The 23,089-nt window shown below is 34.8% G+C and overlaps 2 protein-coding genes across 4 annotated transcripts; both read right to left on the bottom strand.

The window, feature by feature from the left end:
* Window positions 1-288: 288 nt before the first annotated feature.
* LOC112719695 (protein RRC1) lies at window positions 289-9,353 on the bottom strand. 3 transcript variants are annotated; one of them, XM_072207859.1, is made up of 20 exons: window positions 9,120-9,325; window positions 8,828-8,937; window positions 8,152-8,250; window positions 7,918-8,053; window positions 7,698-7,743; window positions 5,353-5,532; window positions 5,211-5,271; window positions 4,966-5,118; window positions 4,537-4,653; window positions 4,286-4,451; window positions 3,932-4,044; window positions 3,616-3,690; window positions 3,303-3,524; window positions 3,096-3,154; window positions 2,835-2,919; window positions 2,601-2,738; window positions 2,257-2,481; window positions 1,370-2,169; window positions 1,049-1,215; window positions 289-827 (listed from the first exon to the last, which is right to left on the bottom strand). In XM_072207859.1, coding segments are annotated over exons 6-20 (2,673 nt in total). In that variant the 5' UTR covers window positions 5,355-5,532; window positions 7,698-7,743; window positions 7,918-8,053; window positions 8,152-8,250; window positions 8,828-8,937; window positions 9,120-9,325; the 3' UTR covers window positions 289-537. The 3 variants fall into 3 exon arrangements, with proteins under 3 accessions (XP_072063960.1, XP_029145885.1, XP_072063961.1); XM_029290052.2 differs by lacking the exon at window positions 5,353-5,532 and having other exon boundaries at window positions 9,120-9,353; XM_072207860.1 differs by lacking the exons at window positions 5,353-5,532; window positions 7,698-7,743 and having other exon boundaries at window positions 9,120-9,345.
* A 7,047-nt stretch (window positions 9,354-16,400) lies between these two features.
* LOC112719694 (probable calcium-binding protein CML21) lies at window positions 16,401-20,076 on the bottom strand. The gene is made up of 5 exons (XM_025770354.3): window positions 19,742-20,076; window positions 18,949-19,196; window positions 18,377-18,579; window positions 17,836-18,004; window positions 16,401-17,370 (listed from the first exon to the last, which is right to left on the bottom strand). Exons 2-5 carry the CDS (start codon window positions 19,139-19,141, stop codon window positions 17,267-17,269), a joined length of 669 nt encoding a protein of 222 aa, XP_025626139.1. The 5' UTR covers window positions 19,142-19,196; window positions 19,742-20,076; the 3' UTR covers window positions 16,401-17,266.
* Window positions 20,077-23,089: the final 3,013 nt, after the last annotated feature.

Below are 23,089 nucleotides of genomic sequence, written 5' to 3'. Positions count from 1 at the left end.
AAGAAATTGTGAGCGAGTTCAGCATAATTGTTCTAAAAAAGCATGCAATAATTTCTTATTACGTGCTACTCGTCCATAAAACTGGATTACTAATTAGTTGACAAATGTTACCCAATTGGCCAACTCTTTGTTAAAACCAACAAAATCCACTAACATCTATGTTATCAGAAGTTCATCTTTTTAGCTGTGACCCGTTTATCCTTTAATAATTCAACAACCAGAAACAAAAATACACCATTGGAAAATTTCAGCCAAATTACTCTCTTTGATCTAAAGTACATGCAATGCTAGGGCAACATTAATTCATTGACAAAATTAAGATTTCAAATCTTGAAATTACATCTTAGCATAAATTATGAATGTTTCATGAGCCAGATTCTATTCAACATTTTCAAAGGTAGTAGTCTATATAGTAACACAATTTCCTTGCAGACACTTCATTCCTATTTCCCATATCACATTTGCCAAAATCTCCCTATGATGGCAAAAGCCAACTTCAGGCGACAGATCTCTGCTAATAGAGAACCTGAAATGTTCTTATTTGGTCCGTCTTCTCCGGTCCCGGTCCCTATCTCTGTCCCTGCTCCTTTCCCTGTCATGATCATCCCTCTCTCGGCTTCCACTCTTTTCGCGGTGCCGGTCCCTTCCTTTATCACTGTCGAAATCATGACTTCTATCTCTTTGCCTGTCTCTTTCCCTATCAAAATCATGTTCTCTATCTCTATCTCGACTTGATAATCTTTGATGTGGACTATGGCTTGGACTCGGGCTGCGGTGCCGTTTCCTTGAGACATCGTGCCTATCCCTCCTCTCCGAAGACGTTCGTCCTGTAATTATAAAATAACATTATTCGCCCTCTAAGAATTAATGGTGTGCTTGGCATTGGCGAAAATTGCGAGGCTTGTTTCCAGGTGTTGTTTACGAAGAATAAAGACAGGAACGGAGGATCAAATACAAAATTATGATTGGAAAATTTGAAAATTTTGTCATTAAAACTGAAAACAAGAAATTAAAAACTTAGGGTTTCCCTGAAATAGAAAGAACTTACTATTGCCTTGACCATCTTCGCCAGAATCTGATAAACCGTACTCTGATTGCAGCCGTTTCCGGTGTGCTTCAACTTTCTTCTCAATTTCCTCCAAATTTTTAATTCCCCTCTCTTCAAGAGACTCCCGATATTCAATTAGAGCAACCTCCAAGCGTCGTAACTTTTGTCTGTATAACAATGGAAAAGGTAAGCTCCATAAGCATCTAGAAAACAAAAAAAATAAAAAGATAACATTTTACTGAGATTCTGAATAGCTTTAGAGGGAAAGTGAATTCACAAAAATAATGACATGGAATAAGGGAAGAACAAAAAGGTCGCAACCTCTGCTCTTCATTCATTCCACTGTCAGTGTGAGCTGAAAAACTTGTATCTGCAGCAGACTCGTGTTCATCAGCTTTACTAAGACCGTCTCCAACATTCTCGCTACCAGAAGACGAGTAGCTTAGCCCAAGATTCTTTCCATCCCTCCTATGCTCATCATCACTCTCATCATCCTCTCGAGCCCATTTAGAGGCAGGCAAAACTGGATCATTCTTCTCCTTTTTTGTAAAGGCTTTAAGTTCAGGCTGTGGAATAGAAAGGGTTGATGCTAAAGGTGAAGACCCTTTGCCTTGTGAAGGCAAATCTTCATCCGAATAGTGGTTCCATCCAGATAATCCTGCTGGTTCAGGCTCAGCACTCGTATCCCGCCGAGTACTTGTATACTTCCCTGCATTTGCTTGGTTTTGAGCATATTTCAATTCGTCATCCAGTTCATAACCCCTTTGCTTTTCTGCCTCTTCAAGACTTAGCAACCGTGCAACCATCATTTCTCTGCCACCAACAAGTGACAATCCATTGTGTCGGCACCGTCTTTCCAGCTCGGCAAGAGGCAAACTCATTAGCTCCCTTGTTGCAGCTCCTCGGCCCATTGCCAATGCAGCATCTTGGTTGGCCTTGCCGCCAACCATATCTTCGGAAGTGGCCTTCTGTTCGATCTCAGGAGCATCACCACATATGGAATGGAAGGGTATAACACCGGAGTTCCCAGGTCGAAGAAAAGTGGCTCTTAAGCCATTCACATAAGCATCTGAAAAGAGGAACCAATCGGCCCACACTTGCAAAACTTTCAGTACTCGTTCCTGGAAATATTTCAGGCAAAGGTCAGAAACAAAACAAGAAAGAATAGTAAGAAATTATATAAAGGCAGTCATGATTGATCAGCTTACTTTAAGTGCTTCAGCAGTAATGCGCCCCATTATGCTACGATACAAGTCATTAAAACTCTCCATTACGTCAGGTAATGTTGCTTCAAACTTGGTGCGATATGCTGATGCGTTTCTTACAGGAGCACTACTATTGTGAAGAATATCAGATACAAGCATGAGCCTTGCAATTTTAGTTGGAATGGGGGTTTCTTTAAGCGTCAATGATTCTGTTAAAACTTCAACAATCTGCATGTTAAGAAAAGATTAGATTGCTACCACTATAAAATACAGATAATATGCAAAATTTAAATATTAAATGATAGCACGCGAACTCATCAAGGAAAGAAAACTCCAGTCATTTTTACCTCGCCAGCTGCATCGGCATTATCCAAAGAAAACCCCATGGCCTCTTTTATCTGGCTCCTCTCTAATGTTAAAGCCCGCAGCATATCCTCAAACTCGTCCCTCTGTGCATCAGTCAGTGTTCTTTCAGGCTCTACACGCTGCAAAATATAAACAAATGGAAATGAAATGAGTAAATCAGGAGAATGTTGAGAAACTGTATTCATCCTGATTGAAAATACAATTATAAAGAGTACCCTGCTTCTTCCTCCTGCATGTGTTGGACCAGACTCCTTCTCATGTTCTGGACTTTTTGCTGTTGGTAATGAGGGGGGTATCCATCTGGCAAAAAAAAGGATATATTTGTCAATCTGATGCGCATTATGTGTGATCAATCAGAGACAAATAGAGAAATCAAAGAACCAACCAACACACTTTTCCATTCGTTCCGTTTTCATTTTTGGTAATAAATAACAATAAACCTCGTACTCAAAAAAAGATTAGAATATTTACGGTACCTTCCACTACCCGTTATCATGATAAAAGGTTCAGTCCGCCATCGTTGAAGAGTATCACCCTGTATTGCAGGAAAAATAAACACATTTTCAGTCAACAATTCAAATACATCATACATGAACTCTTCTCTTGGATTCGTTAATCCAAGTTCTAATCAACACATTCATGAAAAGCAAATAGATCCTCACACAAAATCAAAATTGATGTACCTGGGCAAATGAGTAGAGTCTCCAAACATAGTAGGTGTGTTCCTTTGAGCCAAGAACAAACAAGAAGTTGAAAAGAGGATTTCCACGACCCCTCTCCATGATAGCTTGTTCAAAAGCACACCCACCATCCAGAACATATAAAGCCATTGTATCAATTACATGCCTCAGATGTTCATCCTCAGGAGGTGTAACCATTATATCAGGAATATTAGGAGTAAGGACCTATCATCATCAGGAACAACACATGTAATAACTGTTGTATAAGGGGAATTATGGACTAAAAAAAATTATGACTCCGAAACTGATAACTTACCAGTTCAGAGTTCTGATTAGGCACAGAAGTCACAGGTGGACCGCCTGATGGACCAGATAGGATAACAGTACTACCCTGCAAACCAAAGATTATTCTTTATAATTATTACATTGAAAAGATTATACAAAATAAAGATGGTCACTGTTCTAGTGTTTTTTTTTTATCATCACATTAGATACACATAGCAGGCTTTAAGATGAATAGATCAATAAACAATAACCACTTTAATTATTTACTCTATTAGAATTGAATAAGCTACTGAAGGGTTAATGTTCCCTGATTGAATCACGATACAAAAGGAAAACGATAATAATACCTCCTTACTCCTGATGGCCATATGCCCTGGTGGGGGTGCAGGTAGGGCTTGCGATGGGAGCGCAACAGACTTTCCCCACCCAATTTTCAATTCATACTCATAAACCACAACTCCTGCATAAACATTTGTCCAGTTTCGTATTAGATCTTTTTCCAAGCATAAACTCAATAATTATCCATGCAAATAGAAAGTCAGCTCAATAATGTTTTTCTTTAATCTCAAAACTCAAGTAAGATGCAATTGAGGAACAGATTACATAGCATCATGGATGTCGATCTGTTAATAATATTATGAAAAAAAATACAGAGGAAACAAGGGAGCCCTATCATATCTTCCAAATTAAGAGAATCAGACCTTGCATTTCATCCTTTGCAGCCTGTCCATCAGCTCTGTTCATGAAAGCCACAAAGCCACAGTTTCTTTGTCGTCTTCGCTCCTCTTCTGTCCTAGGCCACATTATCTTCACACTGGCAATAGGTCCAAATCTTCCAAAAGTACGGAGCAGAAAATTTTCATCAACCTAGAATTATAGAACAGCCAAGTTGAGATTCGTGTCCTTAATTCTCAAATAACAAGAAGCCCATATACTGAGGAGACAATCAAACCTTGGGTGAGAGGTTTCCAACATACAGATTCGTAGTTTGGGGATCGCCATCATCAAATGATCCAGGAAGTCTTCCACTTGGATCAAAGTCATCAGGTAGTTCGTCAAAGCGACTTGACTGTTGGAAAGGGGAAAACTATCAATAGGAATGTTTCATAAATTCATCAAACAAGCAAATCTAATTACAAGGGATAAACATATACTGACAATTACTTTCACGGAGTAAATTATATAAAGCACAATAGGGCATATTTGTAATGGACAAAAATATGAAAATACAAATACCCAATTACTTTAATATGTTTATGTAGATTTACCCAACATAAATTCACAAATCTACAAGCCATAAGCAAGTCATTTAAATATGGGACAAAATCCAATAACACACAACTCTATTCAGCATGCTGAGCATGATAAAAGTAACACTTACAGTGGAATGTTCTCCGTGGCGCCCATCACGCCAATTTTCACGTTCTTGGTTCCGCCTCTCCCTCATCTCTTGCTCGTGCTTTAGCTCCTCCATGAAATGATCAATGTTCCTCGACTTTCCTTTCTCTTTGTCCTTAGGTTTTTCCTCCTCTTTCTGCAAAGTACAACACAAAAGCATTAGATCTGTATACATGAAAACTCCTTAACAACAAAATCAGAGATCAAAGGTTGAACTGTGATACAGACTTTCCTTTCCGATTCTTTCCCCTTGGTTGCCATTGGAGGTGGTATAAAAGATGGAACATACCTGCAAAGAAAAAGGAATGATGAAATTACATGCTAGTTTACTAGCAATGTTATGACTAAATAGAAGTGTCAGACATATTACATTCATCATTTTCAAATAGTCCTTCGAACTTGGTTCTTTAAACATACAGCTAATTTGAAGCCTCAGGAATTGCGACTGGGGTAATCCAGCAAAATCCTCCAGAAGGCCACTAAGTTCCATCTCAACTACTAATCACAGTCAAAAAGCACAACTCCTCCACCTACCAAACTGGGCAAAGCACTACCCCGACAACACACACAAACACACAATAAACAAGAAATGGAAACATTTGCCCAGTATCAAATAATGAAGCAAGAACTTATTATTCTTTACTTAACTGGTTGCTTGTATTGTAAAATTTATCCAATATGACAATAGGTAATTAAATACATCGAGCATCATTGACTTTGGATCAAATAAATTGTATCCTAAGCATCATGCCATGTAGAACACTCTCTACTGGACTACCACTCAAATGCTAATATGAAAAGTCTCATGAAGCACTGAACCAAGAAAGTTGACAGCCAAATACAAAACAACTCCATACAGAAATCTAACGAATTATTTTAACAAAAGAATAACTTCATTAAGACAGATAGATTGAAAAGAGATGGGATGGTAAGGAATCCTCCTCAACACAGAACAAGAGAAAACAATAAAAGAGAAAATCGAAGATTACTATTGGCCAATCTCTCAGCATATATGCCAAGGAACCAAATTAAAGGGTTTGTGCTCCAAATCAACCAATGTCCACCTAAAGTTCTTTTAGGTCCTCATAGAAGTTCTTGGATTAACCCACTAACTTTTCTATCCCATTGTAAATTCTATATTTCAACACGAGCTACATTTATATTCACAACCTCACAACACATTTTCCTATGAAGGTTCACATATGGATTAATCAAGCTTCTGAGGATAGGATATAAACTTCGTCCTCTTCCAATATAATTATGTAAACCCACCTTCCCTTTCGCTCTCTATTCTCCAGAACTCTGGCATTTTTCTTCCCACTATAGGTGTTGATATTCTAACCTCCATAAACATTCCCACTCAAAATATGCACATGACACACACAAAATGACACAATGTAAGGTTGAAAAAATCCATCTATAACCAAATTCACAATTTGGTATTCTAAGTATAACAGATCTGGATCATCAAGTGCGAATGAAATTTAAAAATGCACACCATAGGTATCGGTCAAACCTACTCCATTTGTTAGTCTTATTTAAACCGCAATCATAGAAATATAAACATAGTTAAGGAAGAATTTATACTTGTCCATCTCTGCAAATAAATATAATTGCCTATTTTTCTCACTAGGAGAGTAACTTGACATAGGAGTTTACAGAAAAGGATTAATGGCGTCTCAAATGTCCCAACAAACAGCATTCCTAACAATGATACACATTTACAGTAGAAGAAAACAAATAAATAGTATAAATATGATATAAATATGCACTAGAAGATTAGATTATCTAAAACCTATGATACAACCATAATGAAACAACACGACTAATGCTTATGATGAGGTATATCAACCTGTAAACTTAGACAGGAAAGATACATTAGAGGTTTCCATTGCTCATATGCCACTTTTTTACTCTTCATTCTGTTACATGCAAAGGATACCTCAATGTGGAAGGTCAGAAACGTTGTTTACATTTTCTTTTGTTTCTAATTCATAGTATCAAGGAAGCTAGAAGCCAAAAAAGATCAACCATTTCATAAACCCGATTTCTATAACAAGCATGAAAATGACTTGGCTAAATTTCAAAGGCAATCATTTACCTATCATGCCAAAAATCAAATGTCCATAAAGCGATGCAATACAAGAATATTGATTTGTTATGCACTGAGAATGATACATATTTAATAAGTTGACTTTCAACAATTGCAAATGCACCAACTCACATTGTATAACAAATTTCCATCAGCAATTTAAAATTTCTTCATAATTAAAAGAATATATAATTCTCAGTCCTTGCAAACAACTATAATATCTACAGTAGCAACAATTAACAATCATCCACAACAAGCTTTAGCTTATGATTTATACAATGCATGATCTTCAAAAGCAATGTTAAGGGATATCAGTCACCAAGTTTTTATCTATGTAAACTGAACATACCACAAATTAAAGATGGAAAAAAACTACATCTTTTTCATATACATGAGCAGATGAGTGATACCACAATTACACAAATTTTGTTCCCATTATTTAAATTATATCATTAGATGTACTGCTATTCATAAAACTAAATTACAGTATTCATTCTATTATTCAACAGCTACAACCCTAACAAAAGTATGCTATACCTGAAGACAATGACATGTGATTTTTCTAATTATGATGCCTGATTAAAAGAGCACATAAACATTGTTAATCAAAAGCATTTATTTACCTACTTCCCTTCTTTGGACCAGAAACCCCATCTTTGGACTTTTCACCTGCCATCCGCGAATGAATAAGAAAGGTCCGTATTTTTATTAAATTTATTATACAAAATAATAGCAAAAACTATGTATTTATCCACAACAGGAATAACATTATATAATCAAGACTTCCAAGAGATAAAGCAGAAGAATATATTGAATGCTAGGAAGTATAGAATTCATACTAACCCTCAGTATCATCCTTCAATTTATCATTGGGATTAATTGTTCCTCCTCGTACAAAAGCCTTTGACCCAGGAGTGGTATCACCTTGAAATGACTCTACAAATTCGGCATACAAACGAGCAGTCTCATCTTCAGCTCTCTGCAGGAGACAATACCCATTATGATCATTAGCAAATGTCCTTACTTAAAATTATAACAAGAAGTAACTACTAACTACAATGGATAGATCAACCCTACCTTCTTCTTTGCCTCCTCCTCTTCTCTGTGCTTCTGGAATGGTGTCTTTTTCCGTGTGATGGAGAAGGAACTCATCCTCACATTAGCAAGAGAAGAAGCCTGCCCAAAAATTTAACATGTTACAATGACCTTAAGTCAGAAATAGCTCCCAACCTTTTTCAACCCATCATTTTCCCTTCTCAAGTCGAATTTCTTATCATTTACAAACTCAATTTGGTCCTCAAAAACAAATACTACAACAAATCCAATTGCAATTTCTAAACCCCATTCAGGCAATGCAGGACAAAAAAAAGTGATAAAAATGCAGTTGCCACTTTCTCAACTCAGCCACCAAATACAAGTGACATCTTTAAAACCCCACCTCATGAATAATAATTTTAACAAATTAAAGCACCAAATCTTAACAAAAGGACATTCTTCTGAACTTAGCTATGCACCACTACCTAATGCTATTAAGAAAGAAACACAACAACATTGACAGAACATAAATATATTTAAGCAAACATAAATTGGCTACTCAATTAAGGGCACGTTTGGGGTCACATATAATCGCTTTCAATTCAGAAAAAGAAAAAAAAAATCGATTATAAGCTATTTTAAACAGAATTAAAAGCTAATCCGAAAATAAGCAAATCCAAAACACAAACTTTAATGTGCACATGAGAAAAATCCGGACCTCAGCGAAATCAGCTACACACTTGAATGAGTGAGTGATTGAGCACTGAAATCAGCAACAACTTGAATCCGAACAGAGGCTGAAGAAGAACGAATGTGATGAGCACTTCACTGAACGCACGAAAACAAAATCAATCTCATTATCGCATTCTTATTGTAATAATTGTTAAAATCATATTAATCGCAATTATTTATTGAGAAAGCATTAATAAAAGGGTTTTTTTTATATATAATCGATTCAGAAATCGGTTGTTTGAAAGAGGGAAAGAGAAAATTTAAAAAAAAAAGCTCACCTTTTCTTCTGGGTTTGGTTTGGGTTGGGTTTTGATGTTTGTTGAAAGTGGTGAACGGAGAGAGAGAGAGAGAGAGAGAGAGAGAGAGAGAGAGATGCGCAGTAAAGTAGCTTAGAAGAAGAGGAAGAAGAAGTAAGGCAAAGGGCACACAGCATAGGGTAATGTTTTTTTTTTTTCTTTTTTTTTTTTGGGTTTTTGGTGATGATAGCATAGGGCAATGTTAAATGTGATTATAGGAATATTCATTTTTTTTTGTTTTTTTTGTTTTTTTTTTACCAAAGATACGAGACTTGAACCCGCAACTTCTTAATTGAGTATGAAGAGACTATGTCATTTGAGCTATTACTCATTGGCTTGTTTTCCTTTTTCTCTCCTTATTAAAGAATTGGGTTGGATATAAATAATACAATTATGCTAAGTATATATCAAAAGAGAAATTATTGGGCAGGAATTTTTTATATTTTTTTTTATTATTTGGTTAGTAATTTAGTATAAGTGTTTATTTGGACGCTATTAAATTAATGAAAAAAAAAATTAATAAAAAGTTTTTTTTAGCGTATATAGTAAATTTTTAATAATAAAAGTAAAAATACTAGAAAAATATAAAAAAAACATCTTTTTTTTAAAATTACAATTTATATATTTTTTTAAAAAGATATTTTTTACATAATAAATCAACAAAAAAGTACTTTTATTTTATTTTATCTAAATATAATTGATAGATAAAAATATATTTTTACATGAGATATCTAAACATAAAATCATTTTTACTTTTGTAAAAGATCTTTCAAAAAAAGATCATTAAAAAAATATCTTTTTTAAAAATAGCGTCCAAACAAGTCTTAAATATTAAATTATTTTTAACAAATAAATTTTATTAATTTATATGTGTAAATTCTAAAAAAAATGTGAGTACAAATTGTATTGATTCATATATACAAAATTCTGATAAATATAATTATAAACTATATATTTTTTGTGTACAAAACATTTATAAAATTGGTACAAATTATTGGTGGCTAAATACTGATTAAAAATAATAATATTTACTGTTCATGTAGTATTTGTTCATATAAAAAATTAACTAGTGTATAGAAAATTAGCAATACATATTTAGTATTTTATAAAAAATTTGAATTATTTTACTATGATAATTTGATTATTCTATTATAACAAATTTGATCATTCTAATGACTTATTATTTAGTTAAAAAAGTATGTGAACCAATATATATACACACACAAAAATATAGTTATTAATTTTTTGTATATACATAATATTAAAATATTTTATATGCACATAAATTAGTGATTAAATTAGTTATTATATATTTATGTATAAATATTATTTAATTTATTTTTAATACATATTGTATAATTTATATTTTCTAAGAATAATTGATTTAATGATTATATTCTGTTTACACCCACTTTAGTTGTTTTGTAAATCATATTAGTGTTACTTGATTGATTATCAATTTATCATCAAGTAAATTTTTGTCATACCAACTAGGTTTTAATAATTAAGTACATAGGTTTTGATATGGTTATTCGTCAAGAAATGGTTTGAAATAAGTTATATTGAGAGTTTATTTTGAAAAATTAATAGTATATAATAACTAAAAAAATGCATATTTTGATGCGTATACACTCTTAAAACTTATTTTTATGCGCCAGAATATTTTTTTTTGGTGACTAAACAAGGAAAGAAACAAAGCAAAAACTATTCTAAATCCGAGCGGATGATTCGTTGGAGATCAACACTAGGCTCAGACCAAATAACATGATTAGAGTTACTCTTGGCACCATATTTAGCCATCCAATCCGCAGCTCTATTTGCTTCTCGGGACACCCATTCAACGTGAACAAGCCAAGGACGAGATAAAAGCTCCTGAATCTTGTGAACCAAATCTGTTACTTCAGATGGATACCCACTTGTAAGCTCATGCATGATGGGCAGAATGTCAAGGCAATCTGTTTCACATATAATATCCCTCAAACCGCAATCCCAAGCTAAAACCAGCCCCCTCCAAGCAGCAAATAATTCACATCTGATTATAGACCAAGGGGGAATGCTTCCAGAGCAGCCCGAGATCCAATCTCCCTTAGAATCTCTAATAATACACCCAAATCCCGCTAAATTTGAATCCATATACAAGCTTGCATCACAATTAACTTTAAAACTATTGCCTACCGGTGGTTCCCAACACAGGCAATTTCGGAGAGACCTAAAGGCATTGCTTCGATTCCTGTAAACCTGTAAGTCCTTGGCGGTAATTCTGGCCAAGGCAACAACCTTATGGTCTGTCCAAGGGTTGTCAGTGTTGAATATGTCATTGCACCTATGTCTCCATACCCACCAAAGCCCTGCACCAAAGGACGCCTCATTGTTAGCCAAGGCCTTCCGAAACCACTCTTCAAGAGCAGTACCAGCCGTCGAGTCCAGGATACTAGGATCCAACATATACCAGATTGCCTTTGATCGTTCACAGTCTCTAAGGCAATGCTCCATAGTCTCCTGCGCCTTGTTACATCTCTTACACATATCTGAAGAAGCTAAATGCCGCTTGAATCGAAAGGTCTCAGTTGGTAGAGCATCATGTAAGCTAAGCCACATAGTAAATTTGAACTTCTCTGGAATGTTTGTGTTCCACAACCAGTTCCAATTACTGTTAGCATTCCAATTTAATGTTTTCTTTAATAACCATCTGTAACCCTCCCTTGCACTATACTTTTTTGTTGCTGCAGGCCACCACTCCCACTGTGGCTCCAACTCAGTCAAACTAGGATATCTCAGACCACAAATAAACTGCTTAATCTCATGCGGAATAGGCGTGGTAAGACTATCAACCTCCCAAGACACCCCTTTCCACAAGTCAGCCACCATGAAATCTGATTCAGAAATATGTACATAAGGAACAAGGTTGCAAAGCTTACCAAAAGGAGTCCACTCATCATACCAAACTGATTTGTGGACATCTCAAATATTCCAATGAAGCCCTTCCTTGAGATGCTCATAGGCACTAACAATGTTCTTCCAGGTAGCCGATGAAGAATTTCTACTGTTTCCGTTCATACCAGATTGATTCCTGAGATATTTATGCTTCAGAACCTGCACCCATAACTTCTCACTATTATTTAGACAATCCCATACTAACTTTCCCAGAAGCGCCATGTTAGCACAGGAAGTATCCCTAATACCCAATCCTCCTGCCTTTTTAGGAGTTATGGCGACCTCCCACCTGACCAGAGGCAGCCCTTTTCCAGTCGCTTGACCTTTCCACAAGAATTGTCTCATCAAGGAATCAATTTTATTACATGCATACTTCGGGAGAAGAGAAATTTGCATTTCATAAACTGGGATAGAGGCCATAACCGATTTAACAAGACAAAGCCTCCCTGCCTTATTCAGTAGGCGTCCTTTCCAACTGGAGAGCTTTCTCGAAATTTTTTCAATAATCTCCTGAGCCGTCTTCCTGGAAGCTCTGGCATGACCGATGTTAATTCCCAGGTATTTACCCAAATCATTGCAGAACCGGATGTTAGAGACCCCTGAGAGAACCTCTTTTCTCCTCTCCGACACCCTCTTGGAACACTGGGCCTTTGACTTATGAAGATTTACCTTTAAACCTGACGCTCTAGAAAACAAGTCCAAACAATGCATGACCTCTATTACTTGAGCTTTTGATGCCTTACAGAAAAGCAAAAGATCATCTGCAAACATCAAATGAGAGAGTCGTGGTCCATTCCTAGAAACCGCAACTGGGTTCCACAAACCTTGGGAAACTCTATGAGAGATAAAGCAGGCAAGCATTTCCATACAGAGTACAAATAGATAAGGAGACATAGGATCTCCTTGCCTCAACCCTCTCTTCGGATTGAAATTTTGGAGCCTGTTCCCATTCCACAAAACTGCCAACGAAGAGGAAGTCACACAATTCAATATAAGATTAATGGTAGCCTTTGGAAACCCAAACCGGACCAAAGTAGCTTCCAGAAAACGCCAGTCTACCCTGTCATAAGCTTTTTCCAAATCAATCTTGAATGCCATGGTCCCTTTTCGAGACTTGGTGTTCCTCATGAAGTGCATAATCTCTTGAGCAATGATAATATTCTCTGTGGTTCCTCTTCCTGGAATGAACCCTCCTTGCAAAGGACCAATGATCTCCGACAGGAAAGGTCTGAACCTGTTAACTAGAACCTTTGTGACAATTTTATAAATTACATTACATAAGCTAATAGGCCGAAACTCCCGTAAGGAAGAGGGAACTTCCACTTTAGGAATTAGAACAATGAGAGTATCGAAAATAGCCGCATTCAATGGCTCACCCTCAAAGGCTCGCTTGACCAGTCTACACACATCGTTGCTAAGAGAGTCCCAGAACTCTTTGTAGAAAATTGCTTGAAATCCATCTGGCCCTGGGGCTTTAAATGAACTCATGGTCATCACAGCTCTTTTAACCTCTTCAGACGTCACTGGTTCCACTAACTTTCGACAAGCCTCAGTACTAAGAGACGGGCAAGGAAAAGGCCCCATAGCGTCCAGGTCAATATCCTCCCTTGTAGAAAAGAGCTTTTGAAAGAAAGAATTTGCCACCAGTTCTAGAGTCGTAGTCTCCGTGGTCCAAGACCCATCCTCCAAAAATAACCCATGAATTTTGTTCCTCTTTCTCCTGATAACTGTCTGCAGATGAAAAAATTTTGTATTTCTGTCTCCACATCTCACCCATTGTTCTCTAGATTTTTGATACCACAACAACTCTTCTTGAAGAAGGACAGCATTCAGTTCCTGATGCAAAACTTGCTCTTTGATCCTAAGCTGTTGATCCTCCTGACTTTCCAGAGTAATCTGAACGTCATTCAAAAGCCTCTCCAACTCCCTTTTCTTAACAAAAATATTGCCAAAAACCTTTTTATTGAAGCTAGTTGCATCTTTTTGAACATCCAACAAACATTTAACTACATCCGGAGCTCCTCTATTCCAAGCTGTATCAACAACATTCCTAAAAAGAGGATGAGTCATCCACGCAGCCTGGAATCTGAACGGACGATGGCCCTTGGTAGCCCTCTTTGCCATCTTGCACCTAGTGAATAATGGGCAATGATCAGAGTGAAGGCGCGCCAGCACCTCAGTATAAGCCTCTGGAAACATTAGTCGCCAGTCCTGGTTGATGACTGCTCTATCAAGCTTCTTGGCCACCTGCACCCCACCTTTCACCTTCCTGTACCAAGTGAATCTTCTCCCAATAGCCCCCATATCAAACAGCCCACAATCCTCTAATGTTTCCGCAAATTGTTCTGCTCTGGCAAGTCTAAATTGCCCCCCTCTAACTTCACTCTGCAACAAAACATCATTAAAGTCCCCTAACACAATCCAAGGTCCGTAGATCATATTAGCAATCCTTGTCAAGTCACCCCACAGTTCTTTACGCCGATGTATATGCGGATTAGCATACACCGCACTGCAGTAACTAGATGTATTGCCCATAGTGATTTCAAAACTGATACATTGATCAACTACATCCAATACTCTCACAGAAATATTTGAATTAGAACATAGAACCCAGATACCCCCACTATGACCATTAGCCTCAACAATACCAACACCCTGGTAACCTAGATTATTCCAAAAAGATTTCATCCTCTCGAAAGCAATATGGGTTTCAAACAGAATGAAAAAAGTAGGATGAAATTTATTCGCTAACTCCTTACTATGAACCCGGGCCAATTTATTAGAGGCACCTCTAATATTCCAAAATAGAAAGCTTAAATCTAAATAATCCATAAAACAATTTGTATTGTAAAAAGGACCAACCTCAGCTGAAGTCTAATTATGCGCCAGAATATGATACTATTATAGTATTCTTCATGTTTTAAATATTTGTGAAATAGAGTTTTGTAACATTTTATTTAGAATTTCGTTCTTTAATTTTGAAAGTCTAATTAAATTGTTGATTGGATCCAATTTCTTACCATGGATGACCGAAATATTTTGTAGAACATTAAACCTATGTACGATTATTAGTATATAAATCAAACAGTTCGACTAAATCCGTTGTAATTTAGAGGGAAAAAAAATACTAGCTGGACTGTAGACAAGTTATTTTTGTAATTAAATTTAATCAATTTTTTGTCTTCTTATGTCTCTTTTTCTTTTTTATCTAAAATTTTTTAATTATCAATCCTTAAATTATTGAACTAATTTGATTAAATTTAATTATCAAAATAAAAGGGGTATTTATGAAATTATAAACAAAAATTTAATATTTAGTCATCTTTATCGAACGAAACTTATCTTGTATGGGTATAATTTTAGTTTTAATTTTTTATAGTCAATTTTGTCAACGTCCAAATCTTTTATGGTAAAAAATGTCTATTTACTCTTAAATTTAAATTAATTAAATGTTATATAATAAATAAACTAGCATATTTTTAGAATTTAAATTTAAAATTCAATTTTTGGCTTTTTAAATTACAGGTTCTAAATTTTGTTACTTTATTTTTTAAGCTCAAATTCCAGTTGGACCCTCTTCAATATTGCTACGAGGGATGGCAATGCTGGGAGCAGTAGTTTATTCCACTTCTTTTTTTTTTTTAGGTTTAATTATTCTGTTGATCCCTATAGTTTTGCGAAATTTTCAATTAGGTCCCTATATTTTTTTCCTTTTAATTGGGTCCCTGTACCAAAATTTTTTTTTCAATTAGGTCTCTATTGACAGTAATTGGCTTAATTTTATAAAGACCCAATTAAAAATAAAAAAATTGGTACAAAGACCCAAATAAAAAAAAAGTGTAGGGAGTCAATTAAAAAAAGTTTTTGGTGCAAGAACTTAAATAAAAAAAAAAGGTACAAAAACCTAATTAAAAATTTCACAAAACTATAAGACCAACAGAATAATTAAACATTTTTTTTATCATCTAACAAGATGCTTCACTAGATTGGACCAAATAAGTTCTAAGTTTTGGTATCATAGAATGGACCTAGTTTACTCTAAAATTTAGTTCAAGATGCGAAGAATATCTTAAATTTATAAACTTTCTAAAAACATTATTCGTAAAACGTAATGTTAGAGAGACAAAAAAAAAATCAGAATTTGTCTTATTTAACATTCATTAATTATTACAACAATTAATAAATATTAAATTAGACAAGTTCAGACTATTTTTGACAAATTTCTTTTGGTTACCAAACATTTCAATTCTTAAAAAAATGTCGGATTTGTAATATTCGGCTAATCACTCTCCCAACTCAAACTTTTTCCATACTCAAACTCAAAAGCACTTGGAAGGGAATGAACTTGCCTACCAATATTGGTACAGCCTCTTCAAATTCAGAATGCAATTCATCAAAGCAAGTAATGACCAATAATAAGAATCATAAAGGAAAAGAAAAAAAACTAACGAAGCAACCAATATAATTAGGTAACAACTCATGTGTAGTTGTTTTTATTTGAATTTGATAGTTGAAAATCGTTAAGATATAATAATTTAATCAAATATGTCAAATTATTTAACGGTTTTTAACTATCAATTCTACATAAACACAACTGTATCTGAGTTTCTACCATATAATTAACATGTCTTCAATATGGCACTCATAGTTCTGCATTTTGTGACTATTTACACAATGAACTTCATCTATGAAAGGTTCATTATGTGTAGCAACTAGCCCTTTATTGCAAGCTAAAACAAGAAAAACCTCCATTCTTTGGAGCTTGAAACACTTTTTCTTTTTACCAACTATTAGTAACAGAAGCAGTGTAAGGCTGCGTTTGTTTGCAAAAACAGGACACTGAGACACAAAATCATGTTTGACAGATAGACATAGATAGAGACAGTGTGTCCAAAGATACTGAATTAGTGTATTTTGTGTCCATCCTGACAGAAAGGACACGAGGACACTAACAAAGGACACAACTTATTTTTCATTATTTTTGTTAATTTTTTATAATTATATTTTTTTATTATTATATTTTTCATCTCAAATTTTTTTAGTGAAAAAAAATATTAGAATAAATTAAATTTTCATAATTTGTTCTAGTTTATCATCAAACAGAATACAAGAACACAAAATTTTGTGTCTTTGTCCATCAGTGTCTTGTCCTGTCCTGTTCTAAAAAACAAACGCAGCCTTAGAGATGACAAGCTTCAGGCCTCTTCATCTTCCTCGTCCTCAATTCCGACCCACCTTGTAAACGCGAAAAGGAACTCCTTGAAGTTCACCATTCCATTTTGATCCCAATCCATTTCTTCTGCAGTATTTTTGTAGATAATATAAATGTTAATTAAAAAAAAAATACAAAGTTAACTTTTTTTAGTTAATAGTGCATAGAAGTTACTGATATGAAGTTATGAGTTTGATCATTGAAATGAAATATTTATATCCAAATATGTATTTCACTGGCCCTCTAAAGGGAAGTTCTTAGATTTTATATGAATGTCCAAAGAGTTTAATTTTGATGCACTGACAGTGTAAAGCGTTTTACACAGTCGTGCAATCACATCCGTTCTTTTGGATGACTATTCAAGCGGTCAATGTAAAAGATGCGGTATTATGTAATTGGATGCACGTGTAAAACTACTTTACAGTGACAGTGCATCAAAATTAGATTCATGTCGAAATATGTATAAACCCTTATGCTAGATGCAGTTATAAAGAAAAATATAAGGAAATAAAGTTGAACTCTTGCTAACAAGAATGGGGACAGATAACTGACCAAATCTTTTCATTGCTATTCTTCCAGAAGAACGCTCCCCGCCTTCATTTATCGCTTCAATCATCTCGTTTTTGCTGACATAACCATCCTTGTTCTTGTCCAAAAACACGAACGCATCCACCAAAGTCTCGAATGTGGACTCCAGATTCGGCAACCCAATTCGTGATTTCTAAGGAAGTCATGGAAATTTCTCTTTTGAAAAGATAGCAAGGGAAATTTATAAGAATGGCATACACAAAATCTGTTCATATTATTTTCATCATATGACAAAATTTCTCAAAGCTACCATCACATGTTAATGTCAATGCATGAATGGTTCATTAAGTCCAAACATCTGTAAACAACTTAAACATCAATAAGAGGTTAGAGCACATAAGATTCAAGGAGTAAACATTACTAGTCTACCTTCCACTTTTGAAAGTTTTATGCTGATAAAAGCAAAAACTACACTTAATCTTATTCCAAATTCAAAACTTATAAGAATGTCAAATAGCCTATGGTAAAGAAATTAAGATAGCGCGAGAATTGCGTGCAAGGATACAGTGTGAAGGGCTGCTGGATCGTCTGCGAGAAGGTAGACAAGGCAAAGAAGTACAATGAACTCATTGAACTCCATTCCCATATCCTCATTGATGTCACATGCTTCAAAGAGATCATTCAACTCCTCCTCAGTAAAAGAAATTTCCAGTTTACTGAAACTTTTTTTCAACTCTTCTCGGTCTATTACGCCATTCGAATCCTCATCTATGAGCAAAGCAAAAAACACACATCTATTAGCAGTTATAAGTTTATTTACAAATAAATATGAATATGTCAATTGTTGTTAGCATGCAGAAACCATACAAATTTTACTCCAATCAGAAAAATAAAAAACTAGCTAAGAGTTTCAGAATAGGTTAGATCCAATTGAAATTCGAATAAATATCGAAAATTCCTAATGTATGATTAGCTACATCAAGTAAACCAACATCGAGTCGGTCTAATACCCCGAGCTGGATTAGTTGATCCGAATGCCGGGTAGAAAACTTAACAAAAAAAATGTACAACAATAGAATTCTGAGAAGACAGTGACCATAAATTTAGCAAAAGCATAAATTTGAAATAGAAACCTACCAAACTGCTCAAATATGGCTTTGCATTTTCTAAAGCTTTGATCAATTTTTGGGAATTTCAAGATTATAGTGTTGAACGATTTCACCGAACATCCTTTAGATTCCCTCTTTTGCAATGCTTCAACCATTTTAGCCTCAATTTTGGTTTCCGGAATCCAACCAACGGATTCAGCCCTTCCAACTGCACCTCCCATTGAAAATTCAATAAACCCAAGTAGGATTCAGAATCCTCTGCTATCTTCCAAGCAACTGTTTCAAAAATTTAGAAAACAAAAAAAAATTCAAATATTCATTTTGCCATCACACAAAGATATGAAATTCACCCAAATCAAAATCATTAATTTTCACTTAATATGTCACTAATTGCATGTCTCTCTAAATACATTTCATCATTGTTTTGTTCATCTCATAATTATTTGCACACAACTTCAAATGCAAATCCCTTTGCCCTAAGCATTTCCATTTTCAGCAAAACTTGGTAGATTCTTCCAAGAATGGATCAAAAATGCACAATGCAAACTTAGCTAAAGATTATGATGGTGAAAAGATATAATTAACCTATACATGCAAGTAAAGATCAATTCAACTTCCAATCTCATAACCTAATTGTAAAGAAGAAGAACATGGAGGAGGGCATTGTACAGAAGAACCAATACAACTATTCAAAGGAACATAAATCTAATTAACTAATTAATTAAACAAGATTAAGAAAGTTAATTAACTTAACAAAATGGATATAAAAAAACAAAATCTTTGAAATTGAAGAGAATACAAACATTATGCAACATGCATACCTTATGATAAGGAGCAAGAGTTTTCTCCCAAGCTCCTTAAAGTCAAACCTGTGAACCTGAAAAATGTAATGATGATAAACAACAACAATAAATGGAATTGCAAAGAAGGTGGTGGTGTTGTTGAAACAAGATGTTGTTAATCCAAGGTTGGATTTGGATTTAGATATTAGTAAAAAGAAAAAAAAAACAGTGTGTTATGAGAGAGGGTTCCTTGTTTCAATGTTGTCAAGTGTGTGAAGCTATGTTTGTGCTGCTCCCACCACGTACTGTGGATCTAACCGCATCTATTGCTACATTTTTCAATTATTTTATTCATCAAATTAAGCCACTTACTCACATTTTCTTAGATCATGTACTATATTATATTTTTTTTTGTTATCCACGCCCGGATCTGAGCTCTTTTTAAGGGTTTGTCGTGGGCTAAGTGGTTGTTGTATGCACAAGGCGGGAATCAAGCTCCGACACTTGCTTAAGCGGACTAGTCAGCTAACCATTAGACCAACCCAACTTGGTTATATACTATATTATATAATAATATCCTATAGATTGATTGACTGATTAAGTAAGTAATGTTTAGGAAAAGTTTTGGTTTGTTTTATCTTTGAGTAATACCTCAAATAGGTCCCTAAAAAATTTACGGTCGGACAGATTTGTCCCCAACAAAATTTAACTAAAATTTTGACCCTGACGTTTTTAGTTATACACCAGATACGTCCCCATGACAGTTTGACCAGATCAGGACGTCCTACGTGGAGGATAACGGGCTGATGTGTCAGGTTAACTGCCACGTGTCACCTCCAGGACAATTTAGTCCCCATCCAAGCTGGACAAAACGACGTCGTATTGGATCATGAGGCGAACGACGTCGTTTTGTGGAGGACAAATTCGTCCCCACCATGGAAGGTAGAGTTGCGAAACGGCAACATTTTAAATGGGGGACCTATCTGCATGATGATTATGCTTCTATAGGGAGCTTTTTGTTTGATAACCTAATGTTTGGGGACCTATCTGACCTATAATTGGTGACATTACCGTCAAATATATTCATTGTCCTTTTTTGGTTTCATTGAAAACACAGGCTGATGTATCTGGACCTGGTAGCTTGCAAAATTCTAATCCTCCCTCTCATGATACTCAAATTAAAGATTATTCTTCACATGTCACAAAAAAATGTCTCAGACAATCTCAAAGTATGCTAATTTTGAATGACTTAATGTGTATGTTAAAATTTGTATGAAACATCCTCATAATAATTTTGTTAATTCCTGACTCAGCAACCTTTTAGACGTCCAAAGCAAACAGTAATCAAGGCCAAGGTTCAGAAGAGTGCCATGGCAGCTACAACCAGTGGCAAAGCATTTAGATTGTTGAAATTTATTCTAACACCGGAATTGAAGCAGTCTACGAAAAAATGATGCTTTTAAGGATTCCAACACCATATTTTATTATATTGGATGAAATAGAGCTTTTGTTGTTTGAGTTGGTTTGGTTTAGTCTATATTGAAGGAAATAAATATTCTTTTATGAGATTTGGTTTATGTTGCTACTGAACTTAGCTACTTGTGTGGTTATAATATTTTGATTATCAGTTATGTAATTATTTTGATAAATGGATGAAATTAACCAAAAGCAATGTGTTTCTTTTATACTATTTCACCACAATTGATTTCATGCATATCCATCTAAATATAATGAGACATTTCAATTTAACAATTTGATAATCAATACAGATTAAAATTTGCCTAAACAGTCACCACATACATATAAAACACAACTACAACTACTAATTCCCCCAATTATTATACCCTTAAACAAAGCAAAAATGGTATGCTTCTTCACAACTTGGCTTTGCTCATTCTTCTTCAATAACAGATTCTCCAACTGATTCACTCTCTCCTCCAAGCCATCGTTCAACATACGCATTAAGTCATTCAAAATTAGCATACCTTGGAATTGCCTGAGACATTTTTTGTGACATGTGAAAGAGAATCTTCAATTTGAGTGTCATGAGAGGAAGGATTAGAATTTTGCAAGCTATCAGGTCCAGATACATGAGTCTATGTTTTCAATGAAACTAAAAAAGGACAATGAATATATTTGACGGTAATGTCACCAATGATAGGTCAGATAGGTCCCCAAATATTAGGTTATCAGACAAATAGGTCCTTATAGAAGCATAATCATCAGGTAGATAGGTCCCCTCGAACAAACAGATAGGTCCCCCATTTAAAATATTGCCGTTTCGCAACTCTGCCTTCCATGGTGGGGACGAATTTGTCCTCCACAAAACGACGTCGTTCGCCTCATGATCCAATACGACGTCGTTTTGTCCAACTTGGATGGAGACTAAATTGTCCTGGAGGTGACACGTGGCAGTTAACCTAACACATCAGCCCGATAACCTCCACGTAGGACATCCTGACCAGGTCAAACTGTCATGGGAACTAAAAACATCAGGGTCAAAATTTAGTTAAATTTTGTTGGGGACAAATCTGTCCGACCGTGAATTTTTTGGAGACCTATTTGGGGTATTACTCTTTATCTTTTATCAATGATATTTAAACCCTTTTATTAAGAATTTGAATATTCAAAAAATTGTACTGTCTATTTTTTAAAACTATTTTTTCTTTATTCTTAAAGTTCAAATTCTAAAATTTAAACAAAATTTTTTATTTACAATCATTTTAGAAAAAAGTTTCATTTTCTGTTTTTGTTTTTGTAATAAATGAAGAGTGTGTGAGTTGAATGGAAGATTTCATGCTTATTAAAATATACAATAGTCTAGTCAGAGTATTTCATTTACAAACTATATGTTGTAATGTGATGTTACTTATCTCATGTATCTAGTTTGTAGTGAGAACAAGATAATTGTAAATGTTTTTCGGTTACTATATAAATGAGATCTGAACTGCCAAAAATTGATATTTATACAAGTAGATTTATCATCTCAAATGTCGCTTCCATTTAATCAACTTCTAAATGAAACTTCTAAATGAAACGTCTACCAGACAGGACCCAACTATTTTTTTTTTGTTTTCTCACAATATTTCAGCTGAACAAGTCAAAGATTAATTCATCGCAGATCAGAGTTCAGCTGAACAAGTCAAAGATTAATTCATCGCAGATCAGAGTTCTATTTAAGGGTTTGCAACTAACAATTAGCTGCTACATGCACAATTCGAAATTCAAACCCCCCATCATTTGCTCAAGCAGACTAGTAAGCTAACCACTAGACCAATCCAAATTGGTTAAGAGGTAAGGCCCAACTAAATTGGAATTGATAGACTTTGATATCATATTAGAAATTGAATGTGTTTAACTTACCTAAAAAGTTAGCTCAAGAAGTAT

This window comes from Arachis hypogaea, chromosome 11 (genome assembly GCF_003086295.3).
Source record: "Arachis hypogaea cultivar Tifrunner chromosome 11, arahy.Tifrunner.gnm2.J5K5, whole genome shotgun sequence".
Taxonomy (NCBI): Eukaryota; Viridiplantae; Streptophyta; class Magnoliopsida; order Fabales; family Fabaceae; genus Arachis; species Arachis hypogaea.
Note: the sequence above shows the minus strand (reverse complement) of the source record. Positions and strands in the feature narration are given on the sequence as shown.

Bases quoted from the DNA above. Each gene is read 5' to 3' on its own strand.
- LOC112719695 (XM_029290052.2), bottom strand. From the start codon at position 8,226: ATGAGTTCCTTCTCCATCACACGGAAAAAGACACCATTCCAGAAGCAC. The intron at 7,744-7,917 runs GTTAGTATGAAT...CGCGGATGGCAG, and splicing joins ATTGAAGGATGATACTGAGG to GTGAAAAGTCCAAAGATGGG. The intron at 3,691-3,931 runs GTATTATTATCG...TTTGGTTTGCAG, and splicing joins TGGCCATCAGGAGTAAGGAG to GGTAGTACTGTTATCCTATC.
- LOC112719694 (XM_025770354.3), bottom strand. From the start codon at position 19,141: ATGGGAGGTGCAGTTGGAAGGGCTGAATCCGTTGGTTGGATTCCGGAA. The intron at 18,005-18,376 runs GTATCCTTGCAC...TGACTTCCTTAG, and splicing joins ATCCAGCAGCCCTTCACACT to AAATCACGAATTGGGTTGCC. The intron at 17,371-17,835 runs GTCAGTTATCTG...AAAATACTGCAG, and splicing joins AATAGCAATGAAAAGATTTG to AAGAAATGGATTGGGATCAA.